Source organism: Oncorhynchus mykiss, chromosome 18, assembly GCF_057628025.1.
Source record: "Oncorhynchus mykiss isolate SJ-2025 chromosome 18, ASM5762802v1, whole genome shotgun sequence".
NCBI lineage: Eukaryota > Metazoa > Chordata > Actinopteri > Salmoniformes > Salmonidae > Oncorhynchus > Oncorhynchus mykiss.
Genome location: NC_143039.1, coordinates 47,024,697 through 47,052,046, shown reverse-complemented (window position 1 = coordinate 47,052,046; position 27,350 = coordinate 47,024,697). Strand labels below are relative to the sequence as shown.

The following is a 27,350-nucleotide window of genomic DNA, read 5'->3' as shown; positions in this document are numbered from 1 at the left end:
CGTAGCAGAAAGCCTCTCCAGCAATGACTTCAAAGTAGAGTCATTCGTTCCTTGTTTGGCTTTTAGGAAAAATCTAAATGGAAAGCGAATTATAAAATAATTAGGGAGTATGGGCTTGAGGGGGGAAAATTCTGTCATGGAAATTAATAGAAACAAACAAACTCCAGGGACCACAGTCTCCTTCAAGATATTTTATTCTGTACACCACTTCCATTAATACATTGACAGATTGTTTCCAGAAACATAGAGGTTGATCAGTAACACAGATACAGTGTACACACAGTCCCAGATCAAATATATTGGTCTCACAGGAGTACATGTCATAGTTTGCAACCCCTTAAATCATTCTAATCTTCCTTTACAATGCTGCTGTTTGACAAATTCATATAGGAAAAAAAATCACCTGCATTTCAAATCATGTTGAGACTGGACATGTCATGTTTAACTCTGACCACATACAATCGTGTTATTTCACCGCTGTTACTAATATTCACATTTCAACAGATGGATTTATTTACATTTCGATTTTTTCAAAAGTTTACTTGCTGAGCTTCTGTACACAGTTGCATGAAGAGGTATGGTAGTCTATTGGTCGCTATAGTGATAGAAGTCTTCAGACTGCTTTTGCTGTGTGGCTTGCTTCTTTCTGTACATTCGTCTGTGTTGACTTATTTTGCGGTAAAGATTAGAGAAATGACTAGGCAGACATTCATGTTTTTATCATATGAAAGATATGTTTTGAATCCCCAGAGAGGTTGAACAAGTAAACTCTGAAACAATTCCTGCAATTGTTATAGACAGACATACACTACATGGCCAAAGGTGCAGTATGTGGATATCGCTGTTTATTATCATCACGTATAGGCCTATAGATGTCTCCTTTTTCCACGCATTTCTGGAACTTTGGCTACCAGATATGTGCCTTTTGTGCACTACTTGCAGATGCTACACTAAATGACCAAAAGTATGTGGACACCTGCTCGTCGAACATCTCATTCTGAAATCATGGCCGGTTACATGGAGTTGGTCCTCCCCCCTTTGCTTCTTTAACAGCCTCCACTCTTCTGGGAAGGCTTCCCACTAGATGTTGGAACAATGCTGCGGGGACTAGCCTCCATTCAGCCACGAGAGAATTAGTGAGGTCGGGCATTGATGTTGGGAGATTAGGCCTGGCTCGCAGTCAGTGTTAAACTTCATCCCAAAGGTGTTCGATAGGGTTGAGGTCAGGGCTCTGTGCAGGCCAGTCAAGTTGTTCAACACCGATCTCGACAAACCATTTCTGTATGGACCTCGCTTTGTGCACGGGGGAATTGTCATGCTGAAACAGGATAGGGCCTTCCCCAAACTGTTGCCACAAAGTTGGAAGCACAGAATCGTCTAGAATGTCATTGTATGCTGTAGCGTTAAGATTTTCCCTTAAACTAAGGGGCCTAACCCGAACCATGAAAATCAGCCCCAGACCATTATTCCTCCTCCACCAAACTTTACAGTTGGCACTATGCATTGGGACAGGTAGCGTTCTCCTGGCATCCGCCAGACCCAGATTCATCCATCGGATTGCTAGATGGTGAAGCGTGATTCATTACTCCAGAGAATGCCTTTCCACTGCTCCGGAGTCCAATGGTGGCGAGCTTTACAACACTCCAGCCGGCATTGCGCATGGTGATATTAGGCTTGTGTGTGGCTGGTCGGCCATAGAAACCCATTTCATGAAGCTCCCGACAAACAAATCTTGTGCTGAAGTTGCTTCCAGGGGCAGTTTGGAACTCGGTAGTGAGAGTTGCAACCGAGGACAGACGATTTTTACGGCTGAGCCGGTGTTGCTCCTAGACGTTTCCACTTCACAATACAGTTGACCTGGGCAGCTCTAGCAGGGCAGAAATGTGACGAACTGACTTGTTGGAAAGGTGGCATCCTATGACGGAGCCACGTTGAAAGTCACTGAGCTCTTCAGTACGGGCCATTCTACTGCCAATGTTTGTTTATGGAGATTGAATTGCTGTGTGCTCGATTTTATACACCTGTCAGCAACAGGTGTGGCTGAAATAGCTGAATCTACTCATTTGAAGGGGTGTCCACATACTTTTGTAAATATAGTGTATAGATGGTTTAGCCTACTGCTAAGGCATTCCCAAGAGTCAATGTGAATGTTTAAGATACACAGACACATATTTATACTGCCAGAAGTAGTATATAACCCATCAATTAGACCCATCAATTATAACCTATGAATTAGATTCTGCGCAAAGCAGTGTATTTCAGAAACTCACAATGTGTCATTTTAAACCCTGCACAAAATAATATCCACAGAGGTAACCTACATACATGCACACCAACAGGTATACTAGCTTTTTGTGTATCCATGAGAACACCCAAAGACACTCTCAATACAATGGGACACCTTTCCAGCCATACTGTCTGAAATCTCTTTCTGAAATCTCTTACATGGCTTCGTCTTCACAGTGTACACTTACATGTTATTTACATTCAGTAGGCTAACAGCTAGTGAAGATGTTATATTTGAGCATTTGAACACAGCGTCACAATTACTGTTCAACACAGATAATTTTGTGCAACTTTAGATGTGGACATTTACAAAACTGTACAAAGTAGGGGGACATGTTTTTACAAGACGCGTTCAGACATCAATAAACAAAGGAGCTAGGCCCGATCGAATCGTGTGGTTGAAATTTAAAGGTCATTTTCAATTGAGCCGACATGAGTAGCGTTTACCTTGAATGTGCGGTCTCTCCGCGAACACAGAAACCTTTGAATGTCAATCGTGCGATAAACGCCGATCTTCTGCGCTGATTGAATCGAGCCCTTAGATAGGATTGTTGTTTACGTTTTCCTCCAACTGTAAACATTGAGCATGTTCAAGTGCAATGAAATTTTGCTACAACCACAGCACCACAGATCTCACAAAGCAAATGGTTAAACACACTCGGTGGTCTACCTGTGCTCAGATAAATGAAGGTCGCGCGCTACGTAAAACTTGTCACCGTTCCCGAGTGACCTTGAACGAGCTCCTAAAGCAGTTATTCGCCCGCTAGCACTATGTTTTATCGACCTGAACAGGATTAATATCACACCAAGAGGTATACTAGCTTGTCCCTTTGTCCGAGGCCTTTAAACTCATACCTCTTAGGCTCTCCATTTTTTAAAAGCGCACCAAAAGGCAGTCTGATTCACCGTTGGTTAATCAGAGAGCTCCCCCCCATTGCAGGTGAAGATGAATTCACTGCTGACTGGGTATGTTTTCACTTGCATTGAGTGAGTGCTTTTATAGGACGCGTTTATGTGGGTTGTGATATCAACACTATCCACATGCAGTATGCTCCTATGTTTGGTTCTAGTTTGGGATTACAGCAATGTGCATGACTGTACAAAGCTAATGGTCCCAATGGTTTTCTTTTAACTCTAAACTTTTGAGAATAATTATATCGATGGCTTTTGTGAATTGTCTTTGCAAAACGACACAATATTATGCTGGGCATTTCATTAAAAAAAAAAAAAAACATCTCAACTGTCATACTTTCATTGTTGCAATTGTAATAGAAAATAAATAGCAATAAAAATAATTTATTTATTCATTTAAAAAAAAAAATACTGTAGCTATCTGAATTTCAATGAGGAATGAAAAAGGGCTGAAATAAATAAAGTGCATGAATATGTAACCAAGCAAAGTAAATAACAAAGTTGTGAACCTCTCTGTTAATAACATGTTGTGTCCATACGAATGTTGTGAACCTCTGTTAATAACGGGTGTACATACGAATGTTGTGAACCTCTCGGATAATAACATGTGTACATGTGAATGTTGTGAGATTGATTAAAAAGGCTTTACATCCTCTTTCTATATGCCTCTCAGAAATTGTATCCATACTTTCAAAATGGGGAAAATGGAATGAGAAGGATATTAACTATAAAGAAAATAGATTTTCATCGATGGCTATCAACAGCTAGGCCCTTTTCTTTTTAGAAAACTGTAAATGTTCATTTTGTTCAGATGTGACAGACTGCTAGATAATGACTCATCCTGTGACAATGTTTTGCCAATGGTGCATTTTTTTTTTTTTTGCCTTCAAAAATTCCGCTGATGTTTCAAATCTGTAACTGCAATGTAACATAAGGCATCTATTCCACAACAACCGTGTGCAAATTGTTTTCGGTTGAATCTTGATACATATAGCAAGATCAATGGGCAAACTTAAACAACAAAGGTATATATTTTGATCGTTCATATCATAGAAATATCACAATGTTATGAAATCCAATTGATTTCCTTTTCTAAATGCCATTTAGTCCTATCAGATTAGGTGTTGTAATAACCTGAACCACAAGAGGGCAGTGGTGACTTATGGCCCTGGAAAGAGTCTGCTGGCTTTACATCATTTATGGCAAAAACAAATGTAAACAACAGCACTATCCAGACTATGGTACATCTACAGGGCATCATCAGTAAGGATTAGGACTTCCTCCATGGTAAGTGAGGGACCGTACCACTATTAACCTTGGTGTCACAGTAGGGTTCATCACTTTCAGAGTCTGCGGGTGGGGACACCTTACTCCTCTCCTTCTCTCCGTCATCAGAGTCCTCCATGGCCGCAGTAACGAGAGGGGGAGACTTCCTGAAAGGAAAACGGCGAGGCGGAGTCAATACAACTGCCAATGACCTTGAGACAAGACGACCCGAACAGTCCGTGCTCATAGCCTGGTCCCAAAGCTGTTTGTGCCGTCTTGCCAGCCCCTATGGTCATTGGCGTTATAATGACCATAGGAGATGGCAAGACGACACAAACAGATCTGGGACCAGGCTACCATACTCACAGACAGGTCAATGTAATGACATATGGATTCTATCACTATCAGCACAGTTGGGAGAATTAAAGAGTTAACCTGTACTGTAACATATGTGTAATAGATGCATCCCCAGCACATATTTCACAAAATTAAGAATTGTATTTCGTTACATGGGTTATTGTTAGATGATTACGAATGAACCAGGTGCTTGGCATCGCCCTGCGAGAGGATTCAGTTACAGCATAGATCTCATTCCTCTTGTTATCTTCCACCTCTTTCTGGTGTCTAATACCAGCCGTATCTCTAGGTATCTCTAGGGTAACTCTTTGACTGTTTGGATATCTCATACAGGTATCTCATACTGATATCTCATACCTAGGGTATCTTTTTGAGCGTTTAGAGTGTTCAGCACCATGCGGAGGTGTCTGATACCTGTCTCCACTCTGGGTGATGAGTCTCCTGCACGTCTCCATCTGCACGTCCAGGCCTCGCTTCATGGAACACATCTCCATGTACTCGTGCAGGTGTCGGTTCATGTCACTCTTAGCCGTGGCCAGCTCCAACTGCGGGGAACCAACGTAAGACATTCGCTCCGGTTTAAATTGTCACCAGAACATTATTTTTTTGGAGTAATGAGGGCCAGGATCTTTGCAAGTGCAAAACCAAAGGCCGCAGTCATATGCATAAATCTTTTTTTTATTTTTCGGTGTTTGCTTTTTGGTTGATTGTATTTGTACTTAGCAATGAATTTAGCAATTTAGCGAATAAGAGGACGACTTCTGGAAAGGAGCTCTATTAAAAAAATAAAGAGACTATACTACCTTCAATTTGTTACTTCAATTTAACTTATCATCTGCACAGGAACTAATTTCAACAGTGACTCATGTAAGCATATGGAATGGCCGTCTTGTTTATTTCCATAATATAATAATCCCAGAGAAACTTCTATGTATTTATGGCTCTGTTTACAGCAGTGCTTCATCGCTCTCTGCAGGCTTTATAAATAGCCTTCTCATGCCGCATAGTCCTCATATTGTACAAATAGCAGCGGGAAAACTGGTACTTAGAGAAGGGCTTTGTTTGTGTGAGTGTGTGTGTACGTGTGTCTCACCTCGATCTGGTCGATGGTCTCCTGATACTCCTTCTCTCTGGTCTGGAAGAGGGACTCTGTGTCCTGTATTACCTTCTCTATGGACTCCTCCTGCTGTTGCTGCTGTGTGTGTGTGTGTGTGAAAGAGAGCGAGAGAGAGAACATTGTTTTGTGCTAATTTGCCTAATATGAATGAGATGAAAAGAACTTCAATCAGTATATGGAAATCTAACACTTCTCATCCATTGCCCTGCCTCTTTTTTCTGATATTGTCTACAGAATTTTTTTAAATTGTCACTATTATTTAAATTGTCCACTCATGACTAACCAGATTGTTATTGGGAATGAGAATGACTAACAGTACCGGGGTAAATCAAGATAATTGTGTGTGTGTGTGTGTGTGTGTGTGTGTGTGTGTATGCTCCCAGCTTATCTACATTACACTGTGATCCAGGGATCAGGACATGCCAATGTCACAGTCGTACAAGCAATGTGTTAAGTAGGACACAGACACACAGATACGGCAGCCCAACCATAAGAATGATTTACAAGCAGGAAGTACAGTGGCTTTGGTTAAAGCATGCCCATTAACACAGTTCTGGGATCAGCTTAGCCTAGCCAGCTCCTAACATGAACCATTACATTGGTAAATACATAACTGATCTTAGATCAGCCAGTGTCTAGCGGCAATTATAGTGGCTTACCTCCCCCTGTGTCTCCACTGCCCCCAGAGTGTATCCTGGGAAATCCTCCCACAGCAGCAGAGTCTCCTCAGTCTCCTCCCAGGCCAGGCTGTCACAGTCGTCCTCAAACTCACACTCCCTCCTGCAAGACCAACAATAGTATGGCTTACCAGTTGTACATCTATTTATAGTTCACTGGCCGACTGATCCACTCACATCTTACAAGCGACAGACTCCAGTCCTGGAGATCAGCAGTGTGTAGGATTTTTATCCAGCTCAAACTCTTAACAGTCCGGATTCAAATAACCACGGTCTGAAATTTAGACCACAAGCTTTTGAATCAAGTGTGTTTAGTGCAGAGTGGCTCTCCAGGTGTGACGTTGGAGACTTCAGCAAGACCTCGATTGCTGACCATAACCTACATAGTTAAAGAGCAGCCAGAGAACTCACAACTGGTTCAGCATCCTCTGCATTTCCTCGTTGATCTGATTGGCTGACGTGCTACACGACTCCTCATCCTTGCCCGCCTCGCTCTCAGAGATGCTGGTTGGTTCGTCCCCGTCGCCGCCTTTAACCGATTGGGCCGCCTGTTTCCGGGGCCGGCGGGTCAGAGTGGAAGGAGGTGTGGCCATCTGCTAGATAAAGGTGTAACAACTGTGTAATAGCAGTGCAATAAAGGTGTAATGAACATGGTTATTAAGGTGTAATAACACAGGTGTGAGTTGACCTAGAAGATATGAGTGGACTTGCCTCCAAAGATTCGGTCACGCGGTCATTATACTAATTAGCTAGAATTAGCTTACCCTGGAAAAATCCTACACGTAACCATTACGGTGGTAAATGCTAAGTTGTACTTAAATCCGTGTCTAGGGGCTACTTAACAGATAGTGTAGTCAGTAGTATAAGCGGCCTATGAGCGGTCCTGACCTGAAAGATCTGGATCATGTCTTCACAGTTCCTCTGCTGGGCCACATCACACAGGCGAGCTGTGATGTCGATGCGTCTACAGATGTCCATGTCCACCTTCATGGCTTTCTCCTGGATCTTACTGTCCAGATCCGACAGGTTCTGACAAAGAGAGCAAGTGACACTCGCAAAAGGAAATATGTGTTCCCAAATCTTCTTTGTATTTTTCAAAGACATTTCCCGAAGCAAACTGTACCAATACCATAAAAGTATTTTGCTCGAGATTTTGTAACTCAAAAGCGAGTGGGACTACTTTTGAAGTATACAAATCTCAACAACTTTTGTGGTGAGCTATTCCAACAGCGCTACGAGGGACTCACGTTGCTCATAAGGCCTTTGAAGAGGACCAGCTCAGCTTTCAGCTGTTTCACCCTGAGGGCCAGCTCATCCTGACACACCTCACTCTCCTGGAGGTCCTGTACACACACACACACACACACAGCAAGAGACTAATTTGCATAGCACTTATGACATAACATATATGATTATGAGTATAAGTACACCAAATCAACAAAATGGGTGGCGTATTGTATAGTTCATTTGTAGTTCTTTCTAGCTAAAGTTACAAAATGCACTCTCTACTGCTGCTTTCCAATCAACCCAGCTGATCTGAGGTGGAATCATAATGTTAGTGTGAAATATTAAAGGGATCATGTGCAGTTCAAACAATAACAAAGCAGCCACCCGCCACATGTTTAGGTAAACAGCTTAGGGATGGGGCTGGAGAAATGTAACCACTATCAAATTCATAAACAGCGCTATGGACACAAGGACTGACCATCCATGAGCTCAAAATGATAGTTTGACCATGTTTTAAAGCTATACAGGGGCTGTTTACAATGACATTGTTTACAAACAATGGCGTTAAACACGCTTATGCACTGAACAAAAATATAAAGACGCATCATGCAACAATTTCTAATATTTTGCTGAGTTACAGGTCACGTAAGAAAATCTGTCAATTGAAATAAATTCATTAGGTCCTAATCTAATCTGGGTGGGCCTGGGAGGCCCATAGGCCCACCCACTTGGGAGCCAGCCCAGCCAACCAGAATATGTTTTTCCCCAAAAAGGGCTTTATGACAGACAGAAATACTCCTCAACACCTCCATCACTCTCCCCTCTCTGATAATCCCGCAGGTGAAGAAGCCAGATGTGTAGGTCCTGGTCTGGTGGCTTATGGTAGAGAAATTAACATTAAATTCTCTGGCAACATATCTGCAGTCAGCATGCCAATTGCACGCTCCCTCAAAACTTGAGACATCGGTGGCATTGTGTTGTGTGACTAAACTGCACATTTTAGAGTGGGCTTTTATTGTCCTCAGCATAAGGTGCACCTGTGTAATGATCATGCTATTTAATCAACTTATTGATATGCCACACCCGTCAGGTGGATGGATTATTTTGATAAAGGATCAAATTCTGACTGACGGGGATGTAAACACATTTGTGCCCAACATTTGAGAGAAATAAGCTTTTTGTGCATATGGAACATTTCTGGGATCTTTTATTTCAGCTCATGAAACATGGGATCAACAGTTCACATGTTGCTTTCTATTTTTATTCAGTGTATTTGGGGTTCTGAGGGGGTTAGACAGTTGGACTAAGTTCATGAGGTATTTATAGGTTTTATTATTCAAGAATTAATGGCTTTATATCATGAATTTAAAAAAAAATGTATGTAGCAGATTGCACTTTATCATTGACACAGCTAAGGGCTTACCTCCTCCAGCTCAGCCACTTTCTCCTGGAGGTCCACTCTGACTGTGTACTCTTCCTCCCATCTATTGAAACACACACACACACACACACACACACTATTGTTGAGAACGGAGATTGATGGGGGAGTCATCACACACCATCATCACAGTCTCTTCTCTTTTAGGAACAGTATTGACGTCAGTATTCACTGTTATAACGACACTGCTTCCAGACAGCCAGTGTCAAAGACGCAAAGATACAATTTCCACTTAGACACCCAATTTTAGCAGCTCAATCCCACAATTGCCATTATTGTCTACTAGGGTACTCCAGAACCTTAATTATTGCAACCATCTGTGACTGAGGGTAGATCACTTTGTCAAATGCCCAAAATAGTCAAATAATAACACTGGTTACAAATACCAGAGAGACAGAAATCAGACAGAGAGCCTAATACCATTTACCACAAGCTACAGTGTTGTGTTCATGCGGTTCAATAAAGTTTGACGGTGTTTGAATCCATGTTGTGTGCCTGATCTCCCTTACTCAGCTGTGTTACGCAACAGATGCAGTATGCATGTAGAGCACGTGTAGAGCATGTAGAGCATGCATGTAGAGCACTGCGACACTTACAGAAGGTGAGAAGTGGTCTAACCCAGGAGGGCGCATGTTCCATATTGCACATTGCCTATACGCACTGTTATCGGTCTGCTCAAGTGGGGGGATGCAGTGTATACAGTAGCCTGTTTTTAATGGTATACTTGGGCAGCCTATACTGCAAGTTGTACAAGCCATTAACGGTATACACTTCATAAATTGAATGAAAAATTAGGTTCTATTCCATCTTCCCACAGCTCCCTGGAAACTCATTAAAAACAAACACCAACTGTCTGATATTGCATTGTTATGAGAAAGTTGCTTTTCAATGAGATCCGAGGCAAATGATTGGAAATGTTTCCCTGTTAAGCCATTTGACCTTCTCCATAAAAGAGAATTAGAGGAGGGTGTTTCGACTGGCAAGTCATAGAGGCTTGTAATCTGAGAGAGATGACGCTGCCTTGTCGCCATTAACATTCAGACAGTGGACTATAGGCTGTAGGGAAGGTTACTGGTGTCATTTAGTGATGTCCGCATCTTCTCACGGATGCTGCAGAGGGCGAGTGGCCGTACGGGATGGGTAGAGGGGGTGTGAGAGAGAGAGAGAGAGAGAGAGAGAGAGAGAGAGACAACAGAAAAGAGAGTTTGTGTGTGTGAGAGAGAGAAATAGTGGGAGCGGGAGGTGAGTGAAAAAGAGAAAGAGACGGAGTGAGAGAGAGAGAGAGAGAGAGGAAGAGAAATAGGGAACGTGAAAGAGAGAGAGAATAATGTGGAGAGCCTCTGGTGACACCACTAGCGGTCACAGCTTTCAGCACAGTGCTGCATTGCAGGTGCTGAGACAAAACGCAGAGGGGCGGAGGAGGGGGAGAGAGATGGGGGAAGGCCATGTAAGAGACAAAAACAAGTGTACTGCTGACTTCACTCCAGCCAATTCAGCCCTCTCTAGATAATCCTCCTATTGGATAAGAGATTGGCCAATGCTGTTCTTTTAAATGCTGTGCTCAACTATGTTTGAACTATGATCCCCTACAAGCCTATAGTGAAGCCTTGTGATGCCATATCATTTGGGGTGTACAGGGGCAATTTGAAGACAAAAGTAGAGCAGCTAAAACACTTCCAAGATTTACAGAGTAACCAGAAGCCATCTTATGGAGGATGATGACGAGGATGATGATGGACGACAAAAACAACAGAACCGATGTCTCTTCATTTCAACTCAGCTCTAAGCTACACAGTACTTTTGCAGCATGAGCATCAGCTGGACAACCCCAGAGCCTGTAATAAAGCTCTGCCTTATATTACAAGATACGCATGCAGCTCATCTAGACCTTGCATGGTGATGTAATGTTATTTTCTTGGGTTCTGTGGGTGTTATTTGGTATGAAGAAAGCAAAAACACTCAACGGTTGAATGGGCTCAAAATAGGCTATGGTTAGTTGAGATACATTGCACTCCACATTTGTAATAGGAGAACCCACTGTAAATATCTCTAACGCAATCATTTTGCTGGTTTTCTATTCCTATTCTGACAAGACGTCGGCAGAACGACACTGAGGTGTTATGGACATGTAGCTATAAAACAGGATCACTGATTAGTAGACCCCGGATGTGTGACTAGAGCAGGGCTGGAACAAAAGCCTCCACACCCCTTCGCTCTCCAGGAGGAGGGTTGGCCAATCCTGGGCTAGGGGTGTTGCCCTAATAATGATGGGCTAGAGAAACAATAAATGACATCACACATCAGTTCTACAAGTGACAATAACATCGGCTTAAGGACCCAGATCTTTAACCATGATACTCCAGACCACCTCATCCATACCTGCATTTATACTCATCCCTCTCTCGTTTCACCTTGCCCAACACGTTGTACAGGGCCCGTATCTCAGGGGTGATGGTGTCGATTTGAACACCAACGCCGTCCGTTTGGGCACAAGGCACACCCATATCTGTTACGCGCGACTCCCTCCCCGTGCCAAACCTGCGGTCGTGGTTGTAGGACCAAACGGTGCCGGGAAGGAACCGGGGAGGCGGGTTAGTAGACATACCAGTCCCAGAACTGACATATTTCTCGTTAATGTTGGATATAGGGTTGGAAGTATCAGTAGGGGTTAATAAAGGACTGAGGCAAATATGTGGAGTGAGTTGGTTGGAATTGAGGTTGGAATTCGAGTCAGTCAGAGTCGAGTTCCTAAATACTGATTTGCTGTTGGACTCAAAGGAGGGAGTTGTAGGCCTGTTGAGTGATGGAGAGAGAAGACCCCCAGGCAGGTATGCAGAGTTATTGACGTTCTGGAGTGGGATATGTCCGGGCCTAACTGCGATGGGCCCTACGAAACCAGTCTGGACTCCCATTTCCTTAGTCAATGGCTTTTTCCCGTGTCCTTCTGAATTGTCCTCATTGTTTTCCAAAGCCTGTTGAAGCTGCTTCTCCAAAGCTTTATTCCGACGCTCCAGTTCATGAACTTTAGCCAAAAAGCAACGGAAGCGCAAATTCAAGGTCTTGAGAACACTGATGTTGGAACCCAAGTCGTTACGCAGGGCCATCGCTGCGGGGGGCGGCGGTGCACGGTGCATGTTGTTCTGGTGCAAATAAGCGAGTCCTGAAGGTGGCAGCGAATTTATGTCCAGGCCAGATATGCCATCTTGTCCAAACCCGTTGTGCTCGCCCAAGATGAAGCCTGAGTCAGCTGCACCGTATGAGTCTAGGCCTGTCATGGAATAATCAGAATGGCTCCCCATCTGATTGTGCTGCTGTTGTTGAACCAGGAACGCGTTCTCCCCCAATAATGGATTCATGCTTGAGTATGAAAATCTGAAATGCTCAAAATCAGGCATCAAAACAGACTTCTTAATTTAGCTTGAAAGCTAACTGCTGATGCAAATAATAGCCAACTTGCTCTAAAACTATCCCTAAATAGCCTTAACCTATGACGACTTAGCTTATGCGTTCCACCAAGACATAATAAGAAAACCGGAAAACAAATCAAATAATTTATAGGCTATAGGTAAATAGGTGCTATTAAACAAGTAGCCTATTCCAGGTCTTAAAATTAGACGCGCCAGTGATGGAAAGAGCCGCAGCAATCAAGCGGTGAAGGCTACGTAAGCTACCTGGCTGGCCACAGTGCAACTACTAACTTTGGCGTAGGAGATAAGTCTCTTATGTGCTCCGACGTCCTCAAGTGACGCTGAGTGTGCCGTAAAACTCCTAAATTGTGAGCCATTTTCGATTGGAATAAAGAATTGAAACAAAATAATTGAAACAAATAATAATGCCATTGGTGTTAAACACACATTATGATATCAATTAAAAGTGTCGGGAAATTCACTCAAGCCAAGCAGTAGCCTATCCAAAGTGAGGATGTCTATTGCGCGTTTACTCCAGTCATGGCGGTAGTTAAAAACCGCAGTACCCTGTTTATTTCTGCCTGGCCCTCGTCTTGACTGCACGTTTACATCAGCAAAGATCGTGTGTAAAAGTTCTCTGCTCATATTGTCTAAAAGCTATGGGCTACTACTGGTTTATTAGAATTTTTGGGCCGTGTTTTGTGCAAAAGTAAGCCTCCACTTAGTTCAAATATATGCTACACATGTACATATACCCCCCAGTTATTCACTGTTGAAGTAATATAACAATTGCTCACTCACTGAAAATCTAGATATACCCTTGAAACATGCTCAGATACCAATAGTTTGAAAAATAAAATAATCCCCTCACAGTTTTGATCCTTTAAAAACACATTCACAAAATGCATTTTTTTTTTGTCAAATCCCTTTCATTTTAAAATGACACAGAATACATGGAATTATAATGAACATATGCAGTAGTAGTCAAAAGTTTGGCACACCCACTCATTCAAGGGTTTTCCCTTATTTTTTACATTGTAGAATAATAGTGAAGCCATCAAAACGATGAAAAAAACACATGGAATCGTGTAGTAAACAAAAAAAGTATTAAACAAATCAAAATATCTGCTATATTTGAGATTCTTCAAAGTAGACACCTTTTACCATGATGGCAGCTTTGCACACTCTTGGCATTCTCTCAACCAGCTTCATGAGGTAGTCACCTGGAATGCATTTCAATGAACAGGTGTGCCTTGTTAAAAGTTCATTTGTGGAATTTCTTTCCTTCTTAATGCATTTGAGCCAATCAGTTGTGTTTTGACAAGGTAGGGGTGCTACACAGAAGATTTGGTAAAAGACCAAGTCCATATTATGGCAAAAACAGCTCAAATAATAAGAGAAATTACAGTCCATCATTACTTTAAGACATGAAGGTCAGTCAATCAAGAACCTTGAAAGTTTCTTCAAGTGCAGTTGCAAAAACCATCAAGCGCTATGATGAAACTGGCTCTCATGAGGACCGCCATGGGAACGGAAGACCCAGAGTTACCACTGCTGCAGAAGATAAATTCATTAGATTGCAGCCCAAGTAAATGCTTCAGACTTCAAGTAACAGACACATCTCAACATCAACTGTTCATATGAGACTGCGTGAATCAGGCCTTTATGGTCGAATTCCTGCAAAGAAACCACTACTAAAGGACACCAATAAGAAGAAAAGACTTGATTGGGCCAAGAAACACGAGCAATGGACATTAGACTGGTAGAAATCTGTCCTTTTGGTCTGATGACTCCAAATTTGAGATTTTTGGTTCCAACCATTGTGTCTTTGTGAGACGCAGAGTAGGTGAACAGATGATCTCCGCATGTGTGGTTCCTACTGTGAACCATGGAGGAGGTGGTGTGGGGGTGCTTTGTTGGTGACACTGTCAGTGATTTATTTAGAATTCAAGGCACACTTAACCAGCATGGCTATCACAGGATTCTGCAGCAATACGCCATCCCATCTGGTTTGCGCTTAGTGGGACTATAATTTGTTTTTCAACAGGACAATTACCCCAAACACACCTCCAGGCTGTGGAAGGGCTATTTGACCAAGGAGGAGAGTGGTAGAGTGCTGCATCAGATGATCTGGCCTCTACAATCACCCAACCTCAACCCACTTCAGATGGTTTGGGATGAGTTGGACTGCAGAGTGAAGGAAAAGCAGCCAAGAAGTGCTCAGCATATTTCCTTCAAGACCGTTGGAAAAGCATTCCTCATGAAGCTGGTTGAGAGAATGCCAAGAGTGTGCAAATCTGTCATCAAGGCTAAGGATGGCTACTTTGAAGAATCTCAAATATAAAATATATTTAGATTTGTTTAACACTTTTTGGGTTACTACATGATTCCATATGTGTGATTTCATGTTTTTGATGTCTTCACTATTATTCTAGTGTATAAAACAGTAAAAATAAAGAAAAACCCTTGAAGGAGCAGCTGTGTCCAAACATTTGACTGGTACTGTGTGTATGTATGTACATGTATGTATTACAATGAAGCAAGCATGGCTTTGAATAGATGTTTTCTTTTGACTGGCTATACACCACCTTAAAACAACAGGCAGGTAGGTACATACAGCACAGAGGTCTATTAGGTCATCCTTTTCAAAGGCTGATAGGAAGATGTAGAATGAATTAGACTGAAATAAAACTGGAATGGAAATAACCAACACGTCACTTTTCAGATGAGCCATTATCTCTAATAATGGTTGTAATTTCAATGCACAGTTCTCCAACAAGTGTAAAGTAAGTGAATTACATGTATTGGTATTGGAAAGAGTTGAGAGGTTAGGGGAATTCCCAAAAGACCCCAGAAAAATGAGAATTCCCTGGGGATAATCTAAGAGTTCTTGGAGTAGAAAGACCTCCAATGTCAGGGAAGTTGTTGCTGATCATCAAGCGCTGATGCTCCATTACGCAATTTCCTCTCGTTTGGTCGAGGACGGCTGAAATATGGAAAAATAACAGTTATTTTATTTGACCATTTTGACACATACATAAAAGTTGTGGATATATCCAAGGTTAAGTGTTGAATGTTGTACTTGCAGTCACTTGGATGAGTGGAGAGAAGGACAAGGGCACGCCCTCTTATTGTGGACAGATCGCTGTTGGTCATGAACTCCTGCCGCATCTTGTGTAGATCTCACCCCAGCATCTTTTCTAATGTCAATCTCTGGCCTGCCATCCACTGCTGAAATGTCAGAAGGAAGGAAATATTCACTAGGATCATCTTCCAATAGCATTTTGAACATGTACTGTGTGTGTACAGTATGTCCCCCACAGGAATAAAATTAATTAAAATTAAAATCAGACTTATGCATCCTAGTGTAACAGGAAGAGATATTCACAGTTGGAAATGGAGGATGTTGCACTATTCTCAATGGTGGTTGTCACTGTCCTGGTAGAATTGTGTATACTGACTTGTAATTGAGGAAAATGGTGGTCTCTCAAAGGTGGTGGTGGTCTTTGTTCTAGTAAACTTGTCAGGATTTAACATACTTGAAGTTATGGATGTTGGTATCTTGTCAGTGGTTGTTTTGTTACATTGGTCCTGTCCTGAACAAGTGAAGGGGCAGAAACAATCAACATAAAGGGATAGTTTTCTACAGAAAGCCATGTGAAGCAAGCAATGCATGCCTGCCTGCCTGCCATGCTTCTATATACATTTTTTTCAAAATTGCTGAGAAATACTTAAATCCAAATTATATTGCCACAATATCACTACGTTTTTGGAAGATAACTTTTCCAAAAAATGTTTGTCTACCTGTTTGAACACAAAATCAATTAGGATTGCAGTAAAAACCTGGAAAATACCCCTTTAAGTGGGTGCACTCATTTTCCACAGTGACAATGTCAATTTGACCGACCTGTGTTAGGGGAGTGGACATAGGCAGTAAGACCTTGAATGGAGGAAAGTGCTTCTTCCTCCTCAACATGCAGGGCTGTGGGTACAGGAGCCATGACTTGTGGATGTGGCATTGGTAGGAGCAGCTGTAGTCGGGCTGGAAGAGGTTTTCCCAACATTATCTTCCTCCTCTATGAGACACAGAGAAAGAGCGCAAGATGGGGCATGTAAAACCCATTTAGCCTTCAAATTTAAAAGGCACAATCTAACTTTGGCAATAAGACGAAGACAAACCCATTCATGTAATATTTACGATTTCCCCATCTGATAAATATGAGATTGCGAGGCCCATTCGAACACGCCATCGGACAGACAACGGATCTCGTGCTTCTCCCCAAAACGCAACACCTTGGATTCAGATGAGAAAAATAAAGTGTTTATTTTTCAGGAAAACTTCTAATCTTTTACATTGGTGATGATTTGAAGCAAGAGTATTTTTCATAAGTTACATGTTTATTTTGAAAACTGCAAATGAGATATAGCATTTATTATTGCTTTGGAATTGCCACAAATTTGCATCTTCTCCCAAAAAATGTCCTAGTGCCTCTGAGATGGTAAATAAATACATTTATTTCAGCTCTTGCTAACCCTGATGATGTCATCCTGATCACTGACCATATTTGTAAACGTCATCACAGAAGCAAGGATGTAACGTAACATTTGGCAAAAGTTAAGGTCTGAATACTTTCCGAATGCACTGAAATACTTAATCGTTAAGTGAATAGTAATAGATTGGACAGAAAACTATTTTCTTCTGAAGTGCGCACCCGTTTCCCTGTCGTGGTAAAAAAAAGGTACACTTAGTGACAGTTATGAATAACCCATAGAAAGTTCAATAGTCTCTTCTTTGCCTGTTCTCGTTCCTTGTCTTGTGTGAGAGCAATGATGTGTGTGTGATTTGAATGCACTGAGCTATTGACTTGATCTGCCATACATCACTGACTATAGCTCCTGCCATCATGTAAGCTGTTTCTCTAAGGAACCAAAAACAATATGGAGTCAAGCATTTTTCTTTAGAATACAATGCACTACTGAACTGGTCTACTTTTTGCTTCCATCTGGAAAATGGTTTCAGTTAAAAAGGTTCTTAAAAAGTTACACCCACTTCTGAAGAACTCTCAATCACTTCTCAGAAACGGTATACTTTCACGTTCCACTAGGTGTTGATAGGCAAGATAAGTCTGTCTGCACTTCTCTTGTCAACATCATTTTAAAACTCAGACTTGAGTAAATGGGAACATTTTAGCATGCCATTCATGGTCCAAATGCTTAGTTTTACAGCCTCTGTTGAGCTGTAATGAAACGTACCCTGAATAACAAGTTTGATTCACAGAAATAAAATGTAAACAGATCTAAATTCATGCGTGGATTTGAACAATTCATGCATTTACAAGATGTGCGCCTGAGGACTGAGACGGCAAAAAAATAAAAATTGTTCAGAAACAAATTACTTTTATTGTGAACTAAGGCACAGGTGGACAGGAATATTCTGCAGGCAAAAATCAGACTCAGTCTTCTGAACAGAACAGAGGTGTGACATATTATAAAACATTGCTATAGACTTTACTACTGGCTCCTTCTCTGGCGGAGGACTGTTTGGATGTCCGTTCAGGAGAAGGAAGAGGCCATGGGGGGGTTGGAAGTGTGTTGTGGAAACATTACTCTTTGAGTGCCATGTGCAGACACAAGTCAATAACGCGGTTGCTATAGCCATACTCATTGTCGTACCTATGGGAGAGGGAGCAAGAGGAAGGAGTCTTTATAATGTATATAAATACTCAAAATTATAATATTGATTGTGTGTGTGTTTGTTGGGGGGTAGGTCTAGATAGATAAATACCATGAGACCAGCTTGACAAAGTGGTCGTTGAGTGCAATGCCTGCCCCTGCGTCGAAGATTGAGGAACGTTTGTCGCCGTTGAAGTCTGTGGACACCACCTGAGGGGGGAGAGCAACAGGCTTTAGGCTCATTATGTGAAAAACTGAAGTGAACCACCAATTAACAATCACTCTACTGCTCCCTAGTGTTTGAACTCAGGTATTGTATCATATGACCTTGAGGCTCAGTGCACGAGTGTAAGGAAAGCTTGGGCCCTGTTGATGTACTCTTAAATTGCATCCTTCCTTATTTCCTTCTTTGTGGTCATCACTGACATGACAGCAACACAGAACCTTACTCACAGCTCTCAAATCATGCTAGATCAGATTTCTGAAAGTATGGAAGGAATAATGCATTTTATAGTATTCAAGCAGGGTCTTGGAATGGGAAAATATTTACTTGGTCCTCCGTGTATCCCAGAATTCCCTTCATGGGTCCTTTGGAGGCCTCCTTGATGACTCTCTTGATCTCTTCATAAGGGGCCTGAGGCAGACAGGAGAAAACATTAAAATGTAGAACAATGTAACCAAATGGAGACAAATGCCTGTTGCATGTTATGTTGACAGTAAGGAAATGTGCAAAAACAAGGGTAGCTTGTCGGTGGGTGGGAAGCATGGGCAAGAGGAATTAGGTATTCAGAGTTGCTTTACTTGTGTATAACATTCAATTCAATAAAACACATCAAAAAGAGCCGAGAGCGGTGAATGGGAGACTTACAGCCTTCTCAAGACGGACAGTCAGGTCAACCACGGACACATTGGGAGTGGGGACACGGAAGGCCATGCCGGTCAGCTTGCTGTGGGTCATGAAGTTCAGTTAAATCTACATTCTGGGATTGAATTTCCAAAATAATGACAGCCCTGGTTTTGATATACAGCCGAGGGATGGGGCTAGGGAAATGTAAAAGCTTTGCAATATTCAGATGCGCCATTAGCGAAAAGCACGATACAAATCCCATCCATTATCACCATGGTCGTAAAACCTCCATTACGAAACCAGTGGCCTCGGATTGGTTCATACCCATTCAGCTCGGGGATAACCTTGCTCACGGCCTTGGCGGCGCCGGTGGAGGCGGGGATAATGTTCTGGCTGGCACCACGTCCATCTCTCCACAGCTTACCGGAGGGCCCGTCAACGGTCTTCTGTGTGGCTGTAACGGCGTGAACTGTGCTCTGTGGGAAGAAACAAGTGATATAGATGTTAGTCTATGCGAGGTGTTGTTCATTAGGCACCAAACAGGAAGTTACTATCTGAACTAATAAGAAAACCTAATTTAATTTTTTTTCCATTGTGTACCCTAAGGAACACAACCCAGGGCTTGTGCAGAGCAGCAACATGAATGTTGTAAGCATTAGCATGTACATTGACGTCTCCACCAGTGTTGACTCACTTTTTACCGCCACAGCCCAGTCCCTGTGGTAATTGTGCTGTTTGAATCCATTCTTACCATGAGACCCTCAATGATGCCGAAGTTGTCGTTGATAACCTTGGCGATGGGAGCCAGGCAGTTAGTTGTGCAGGAGGCGTTGCTGTGAGGACATGACATCATTATCAATAATAAATCAACATGCGCCCACTCGGAAAAGACGCTACGCCACATCAACCTCAACTGTATTCGCCGACTACAAAATCAGCATATCTACATCAAGCCACTCCTCCACCCGCCTTTGAACCACATTAAATCCTGCCTCTCTGAAACAAACCTGGACGCAACACAACTTTCCCTTTCCGCTGGTGTGTTCTTCCAGTCCAAACTCCAGAGTTTTGGCGACAGGGTCTTATCTACAGCTACACTCAGGGTCTAGAACTTCTCTCCACCGGTCCTCCTAGTCCTGTCTAAACCTTCCCATAAGTCCCACTCCACCTCAGTTCTTTCAAATGTTCTTGTTTGTTTCGTCTTGCCGTTTCCTTTATTGCCTTTTAGAAAAGCGGCATATAAGAACCATTCTTAATAATATGACAGCGCCACAAACGTTTAGTAATTTAACATTGTGCCACACAGCCATAAAGTAATACTTTAAAGAGCTGCAACCTGTATTAAAACCAATAGTTATCCAGTCTGATTTGTTGTTTTCTTACGTCAAGACGAGACATGCGGCTGCCATATGATTTTAATACAAGGTCTATGGAAATCCCTGTGACGTAAACAACGCGTGGAATGCGAGTACACACAATTTGACAAAATGGTGGAAAACAGTTATGTTCCAAAATCTGTCAAACACCCTCTCTAGCGATATTGTCCCGATGTTTTCAGGCCACGTTTCATACTCGCATTCTCAGTAAGACAGAGGGAGGGTTTATGACCTGCTGGAACAGAGTGAGTGTGTGTTTCAGTGATTGTTTGCACAAGTAACATATCACTATGTGGCAGGACTGTTTGTACGTGTCACACGGCTCCTTTAAAATAATGTTATGGTGGAGGGGAGTGGCTTACCTGACAACCTTCAGGGAGTTATCGTAATGATGGTGGTTGACTCCCATCACGAACATGGGGGCATCGGCGCTGGGGGCGGAGATGATGACCCTCTTGGCACCTCCCTGCAGGTGAGCCTATGGTGGTGGTGGGTGGGGTGAGAGGGCAAAGGGTACGTTTGTGTAACAACAAATACACAGCATCAAGGCTGCCTTGCTTGGTTCAGTCACATACAGCCGATGATATGCAAAATTGGTAGTCTGGAGGCGATTAAAACAATTTACAACATGAAAATATATACAGCACTGTGCTTACTCACTGCTCACCCACAATATTATAGCCATGAAGTATTAAAACATTTTTTTTCTCACAGAATTCAAGTATAGACCGTTGTCAATGTGACCTACTTCCTACTGCTAGTGAAGAGCGGTACTTACAGAGGCCTTGTCGATGGTGGTGAACACACCAGTAGACTCAACAACGTAGTCAGCGCCAGCATCACCCCACTTGATCTGGGAAGGGTCCCTCCTGAAGATGGCAAAGAGATGGAAGTTAGGATTATACCACAAAATCAGGGTTAGAATTACAGGGGTCCTATATACTCCCATAGCAATGCAGGGATGGGTTCACCTGTATAAGGAGTTGGTCCCCCTTTACTGCTATAACAGCCTCCACTCTTCTGGGAAGGCTTTCCACTAGATGTTGGAACATTACTGCGGGGACTTGCTTCCATTCAGCCACAAAAGCATTAGCGAGGTCAGGCACTGATGTAGTGCGATTAGGCCTGGCTCGTAGTTGGCATTCCAATTCATCCCAAAGGTGTTCGATGGGGTTGAGGTCAGGGCTCTGTGCAGGCCAGTCAAGTTCTTCTACACCGATCTCGACAAGCATTTCTGTATGGGCCTCGCTTTGTGCACGGGGGCATTGTCATGCTGAAACAGGAACTTCCCCAAACTGTTGCCTCAAAGTTGGAAGCACAGAATTGTCTAGAACGTCATTGTATGCTGTAGCGTTAAGATTTCCCTTTACTGGAACTAAGGGGCCTAGCCCGAACCATGAAAAACAGCCCCAGACCATTATTCCTCTTCCAAACTCTACAGTTGGCACTATGCATTTGGGCAAGTAGCATTCTCCTGGCAACAGCCAAACCCAGATTCATCTGTCGGAATGCCAGATGTAGAAGTGTGATTCATTACTCCAGAGAACGCGTTTCCACTGCTCCAGATTTCAATGTCGGCGAGCTTTACACCACTCCGGCTGACGCTGGGCATTGCGCATGGTGATCTTAGGTGTGGGTGGCTGCTCGGCCATGGAAACCCATTTCATGAAGCTCCCAACGAACAGTTCTTGTGCTGATGTTGCCTCCAGAGGCAGTTTGGAACTCTGTAGTAAGTGTTGCAACCGAGGACAGATGATTTTTACGAGCTTCAGCACTCGGCGTTCCCGTTCTGTGAGCTTGTGTGGCCTACCACATCGCGGCTGAGCCGTTGTTGCTCCTAGACGTTTCCACTTCGCAATAACAGCACTTACAGTTGACCGGGCCAGCTCTAGCACAGCAGCAACGTTATGAACTGACTTGTTGGAAAGGTGGCATCCTAGTACAGTGCCAGATCGAAAGTCACTGAGCTCTTCAGTAAGGCCATTCTACTGCCACTGTTTGTCTATAGAGATTGCATGGCTGTGTGCTCGATTTTTTTTTAATGCACCTGTCAGCAACGGGCGTGGCTGAAATAGCCGAATCCACTAATTTGAAGGGGTATCCACATACCTTGTATACATGGTCTAGTCTACTACTAAGGAATTCCCAAGAGTCAATGTGAATGTTTAAGATAGACAAATACTCATATTGCCAGAAGTAGTATATAACCCATCAATTTGATTCTGCACAAAACAGTGTCTCAGAAACATTGTCATTTCAAACCATGCATAAAATAAGCTAATGAATGAAACTAGAGCATTAGTAAAGAAAAGGAAAAACTCTCACTCATGGAAAACTGTGATGTGCAGGTTGCCAATGATCAGCTTGCCATTCTCTTGTCTCACTTCACTGTGCTTCCATACACCGTGAGTGGAGTCATACTTGAACATGTAGACCTATGGAACAACAACCTTTAGGGAAGTGTTGAATATGAGAACAGTAAACCTGTGCACCTGAGGTTTTTCTAGAGTTTAACCAAAAAAAAAAAAAACTGACCCACTCAAGGTCTGACTTTGGTAAAATATGTTTACATCTCTCCCTCAATTTCAGTAACCTATATTTTGGTATATTAAGCAGTAGGCTATATAAAGTTCACCATGTAGTCCAGGTCAATGAAGGGGTCGTTGATTGCGGCGACATTGACTTCACCGCTCTTGGCAGCGGCACGGGTCACCAGGCGCCCGATACGCCCAAATCTGAGAAGAGAAAAATCAGTCTTAATTCATATATAAGCAAATCCATATCACACACTATACCAGCAGGTGGCAGCAGCCATGTGACGCAGGTAGACACACCCACACCTAAAAATGAGTCCTGCACACAAGGGTCAACATATGGCTCAGCAAAGGAGTCAAAGTTCATCAGAAAGGAGTTAACAAGCATCAGAAAGAACACAAGGCAAAAATAATAAAGTTTTGGTAAGGTGTTCTGGCGAAAAATACCTTGTTATCAATTTCCTTTAACAAGTCATTTAGTTCTGATCAACAAAGTTACATCATACTCTACTTCACAAACCGTTTTGGAACTGCGAACAGTCAGCATGATCTTTTAGTCAGTCATTAGACATAATTTAGTTTCCATACTTAGGAGGAGTGAAATATCAATCTCCAGGTCGCAGCGTTTCGTCTTTCAAGTGGGCACAGTAAAACTGTTAGGTTGATTTTGGGAAAGGGTCTATCATAACAAACTTTAATCTCCCTGCAGTTTAGTGACAGCTGACTATTGGTCAAATAAAAGGTTAGAGGAATAGGATCGGTGTAAGAGTTCCTCCAAACTGTCTCGCTGTGACCTCTGAACTTCAGCTGAAAAGGTTAGCGGGATATTATTAGATGGGTAGAATAAAGGAATGTGACAGCTGAGGAGAGGAAAGATACAAGAGTGCTGCAAAGAGGCGTTGTGACAACCAAACCATAAATAAGAAGAGGATGGTAAGTGGCCAGACCAGGGAGGTGTTGAAACACACCATAGCAACAACAATAAAAAAAGTGCAACGAAAAATGAAAATAAGAATTCATTGGACAAGTTCAGGTAGTCCCTTCTGATTTCGGCCTGTATGCTTCTGTTTCGTTTCTAGTGAAAGCTGTACAACCCAGGCTTGTGAATTTGAGAGCAAGCGCCTATGGCAGGGACCATCAACTAGACTCAGCCGCAGGCTTATTTTTTATTGAGCGGGTGGTCAGAGGCCCGGAACATAATTACAAATAACTGCAAGAAGCCCAAACGGATATAATATTGAAGTAAAACTTGCTTACATTTGTATACGATCACATACTGTATATCTCTCTATTACGCGTGGGAATACTTTGGAACAGATTTCCTAAAGTAAAATCTCTTGGGGCTGATTTTCTGGTGTTTTTACAGTCTTTTTATGTCCAACAACAAACATGCATACATACATATATTTTTTTGAAACTTGGAGCGACACACAAAAAAAAAAAAGTCACCCACAACCCAGCCGCCAGTTGGGGAACCCTGGACTATGGCATGTACAGTACAGAAGTGCAATGCAGTCCAGGGTCTATCCGGTGACACGATCCTGTCAACAGAGAGTTCTTATGTTCTCTTTAAGACAATACAATTTCAAATACTCTAAATTTGCCCAGTGACAGAAGCAGACACACCCCCAACTACATTTTTTTTTTTTAAGTCATAATGCATGGTCCAGCAGTTTGGTCAGGCTTATGAACTTGAGAGCAAGCACCTGTGGAATGTACAGTACAGAAGTGCAATGCCGCCCAGGGTATTACCTTGTCACTTGATCCTGTTAAGTTTTAAAATATATAATTTAAAAGATAAAATATGCAACTTACCCATTGATTCCAATCTTCACCATTCTGCCTGATCTGGTCTAGTTCGCTGAAGGTAAAACAAAATAATAGGTCATTAACTTGTGTTACAAAGCCCAGCACAGTATGAACATGAGGCAAAATTTGAATACGCAACAAAAATCATCTATGTACAACAATACATTAAGCATCACTGATTAACCGTCACTATAGAAAGAATCCAGCAGTGTTAGATACAAATCTATTTTGTGTCATCTATAGAATCCCAAGAATTGCACAATGCATACCTGACATTAGAATAATTTCAAAGAGCCCAAAATTGTTGATCACCTAAAATACTCAACTATTCATGCCACGTAGGCTAATTTATTCTCTCTCATCTACACCCATTGTAGCCTGCATCTATACAAATTTTTGTCATACAAGACATCAATTCAAAACGCCAGGTAGGACTCAACCTGCCGAAGTGTAAATTGCCACAAAAAAAAAACAACGCATAATTCTACTATTAAATGTCAAGTTGGCTATGAAGCCATAAAGAGGTTAATAACGTTGAAAAGTACCGTTTGTGAGTTGCTCTGTCCACAATGTCGGCAAGGTGCGCTCGCAATTTATGTTCCTATAGGGTCCATGGACACGCCCCCACGTGAACACAAAGTCATGTGCACACGCCCCTTCAGAATGTCAAGCCACAGATGGATGGGGAGCCAAGGTCATTGTCGCAATCGACACGAACATAAATTACAGAACAGGAAATTCATTTGAATGACACCCACCACTATTGATGTGTTCATCTTGGCTACATTGCGTGTGGAATGAACTGGATGCATCTTGGCAAAACAAATTGGAAGATTTGTATTTGGAATGATTTGATAGTTCGATAATAATTGTATTAACCAGCTGTTTAACATGATCTTTATTTAAAGGCTATAATCTTTGGGAAAACATTTGAATAATATTTTTCCAGGGCATTGGGTGTGCTTGGCTGCAAGACAGTATGTTACAATGAAAAACAGTCCAAAGAACACGGGATGAAACCCAATGCTTCTTCGAGTGATAACAGTGGGTCCATCAATTGGCCTTTTCCCAAGGTAAGATCACAGCTGCCCTTGGACTTGTCTAAAGTCAAGCGGGCTCATATTCAGAGTGTGACACTTTGAGCAGTGCTTGACTTGGACAGGAGCTCACCGGAGCTGAGTACCGGCACCTCAAATGTTCTCCTGCTTGAGCTCCTGTTCCTCCTATAGAATATTATCTCAAAAGTATTGTGGAGCTCCTGCACCTAAATGTAAACAGTACCAGAACCCAAAATGAGTACCGGGAACCTATTTCAGTACAAGTCAACACTGACTTTGAGACATGATGGGGCATGTGATGTTCTGGTACCCATGGCTATGTGATATCCTGCATGTGTTGTAGGATGCCTGATTCCGCAAGATACATTTAAACGTTATGCTATATTCAGAGAATTTGGATGTAAAGGCAACTAAAGTGTAGATACTGAATGTTATAGGTTCTTTATTACTTATCATGAACCGAAGCATCAATGTTCTCTGGACCAAAATAAACCCGGAGAGAGAGTGAGAGAGAGAGTGAGAGAGTGAGAGAGAGAGAGAGCAAGAGAGGACAGGGTGTGTGAGTCCATGTAAGAAAAAAAAAAAAAGTCACTGGAGGTTGACATTTACAAGATCCTCTATAACCCCCTTCCCCGCCCCCAAGACAGGTGTGGATAGTGAGAGGATCTGTTAGTGCAAAACTTGAGCCCAGAAGGCTACTACTACCACTACAGTAGGCTACTATGCATGCAGAATTTGAGTCTAATTTATTGCCTACGCACAAACAAAAATTATCTATGCAATTGCCATCACACTGCACCGTCCCATCTGGACAAGAGGAATACCTATATAAGAATGTTGTTCAACATTCAACACCATAGTACCCTCCAAGCTCATCATTAAGCTTGAGGCCCTGGGTCTCAACCCCACCTTGTGCAATTGGGTCCTGGACGTCCTGACGGGCCGCCCCATGGTGGTGAAGATAGGAATCAACATCTCCACTTCGCTGATCCTCAACACTGGGGTCCCACAAAGGTGCGTGCTCAGCCCCCTCATGTACTCCTTGTTCACCCATGACTGTGTGGCCATGCACGCCTCCAACTCAATCACCAAGTTTGCAGACGACACAACAGTAGTAGGCTTGATTAAGTTTTAATTTCCTCAGCGTACACATCACAGACAAACTGAAATGGACCACCCACACAGACAGTGTGGGGAAGAAGGCGCAACAATGCCTCTACAACCTCAGGAGGCTGAAGAAATTTGGCTTGTCACCTAAAACCCTCACAAACATTTACAGATGCACAATTGAGAGCATCCTGTCGGGCCTAGTATGGAAACTACACCGCCCACAACCGCAAGGCTCTCCAGAGGGTGGTGCAATCTG

The 27,350-nt window shown here is 42.6% G+C and overlaps 2 protein-coding genes across 9 annotated transcripts; both read right to left on the bottom strand.

Moving 5' to 3' along the window:
• Positions 1-178: 178 nt before the first annotated feature.
• Positions 179-13,040, bottom strand: LOC110496194 (non-homologous end joining factor IFFO1). Of its 8 annotated transcripts, none has more exons than XM_021571952.3 (9): positions 11,660-13,040; positions 9,266-9,326; positions 7,863-7,958; positions 7,504-7,644; positions 7,027-7,211; positions 6,598-6,718; positions 5,915-6,016; positions 5,236-5,366; positions 179-4,631 (listed from the first exon to the last, which is right to left on the bottom strand). In XM_021571952.3, the coding sequence occupies exons 1-9, from the start codon at positions 12,673-12,675 to the stop codon at positions 4,469-4,471; spliced, it is 2,016 nt and encodes a 671-aa protein (XP_021427627.2). In that variant the 5' UTR covers positions 12,676-13,040; the 3' UTR covers positions 179-4,468. The 8 variants fall into 8 exon arrangements, with proteins under 8 accessions (XP_021427627.2, XP_021427628.2, XP_090064750.1 ...); XM_021571953.3 differs by having other exon boundaries at positions 5,915-6,013; positions 11,660-13,036; XM_090208624.1 differs by having other exon boundaries at positions 7,027-7,208; positions 11,660-13,036.
• Positions 13,041-18,067: 5,027 nt separating this feature from the next.
• LOC110496193 (glyceraldehyde-3-phosphate dehydrogenase) lies at positions 18,068-25,594 on the bottom strand. The gene is made up of 12 exons (XM_021571946.3): positions 25,472-25,594; positions 24,933-24,978; positions 23,219-23,318; positions 22,909-23,018; positions 21,362-21,452; positions 20,946-21,061; positions 19,959-20,040; positions 19,532-19,683; positions 19,229-19,307; positions 18,911-18,994; positions 18,473-18,570; positions 18,068-18,360 (listed from the first exon to the last, which is right to left on the bottom strand). The coding sequence occupies exons 2-12, from the start codon at positions 24,953-24,955 to the stop codon at positions 18,291-18,293; spliced, it is 1,005 nt and encodes a 334-aa protein (XP_021427621.3). The 5' UTR covers positions 24,956-24,978; positions 25,472-25,594; the 3' UTR covers positions 18,068-18,290.
• Positions 25,595-27,350: the final 1,756 nt, after the last annotated feature.

Coding starts and splice junctions, on each gene's coding strand:
- LOC110496194 (XM_021571947.3), bottom strand. CDS start 12,675: ATGCCTGATTTTGAGCATTTCAGATTTTCATACTCAAGCATGAATCCA. Junction 7,212..7,503: donor ACATGATCCAGATCTTTCAG/GTCAGGACCGCT, acceptor ACCTTTATCTAG/CAGATGGCCACACCTCCTTC. Junction 6,719..7,026: donor CAGAGGATGCTGAACCAGTT/GTGAGTTCTCTG, acceptor TTGGTCTTGCAG/GAGGGAGTGTGAGTTTGAGG.
- LOC110496193 (XM_021571946.3), bottom strand. CDS start 24,955: ATGGTGAAGATTGGAATCAATGG. Junction 19,684..19,958: donor GCATCATTGAGGGTCTCATG/GTAAGAATGGAT, acceptor TTCTTCCCACAG/AGCACAGTTCACGCCGTTAC. Junction 19,308..19,531: donor GTTATCCCCGAGCTGAATGG/GTATGAACCAAT, acceptor CATGACCCACAG/CAAGCTGACCGGCATGGCCT.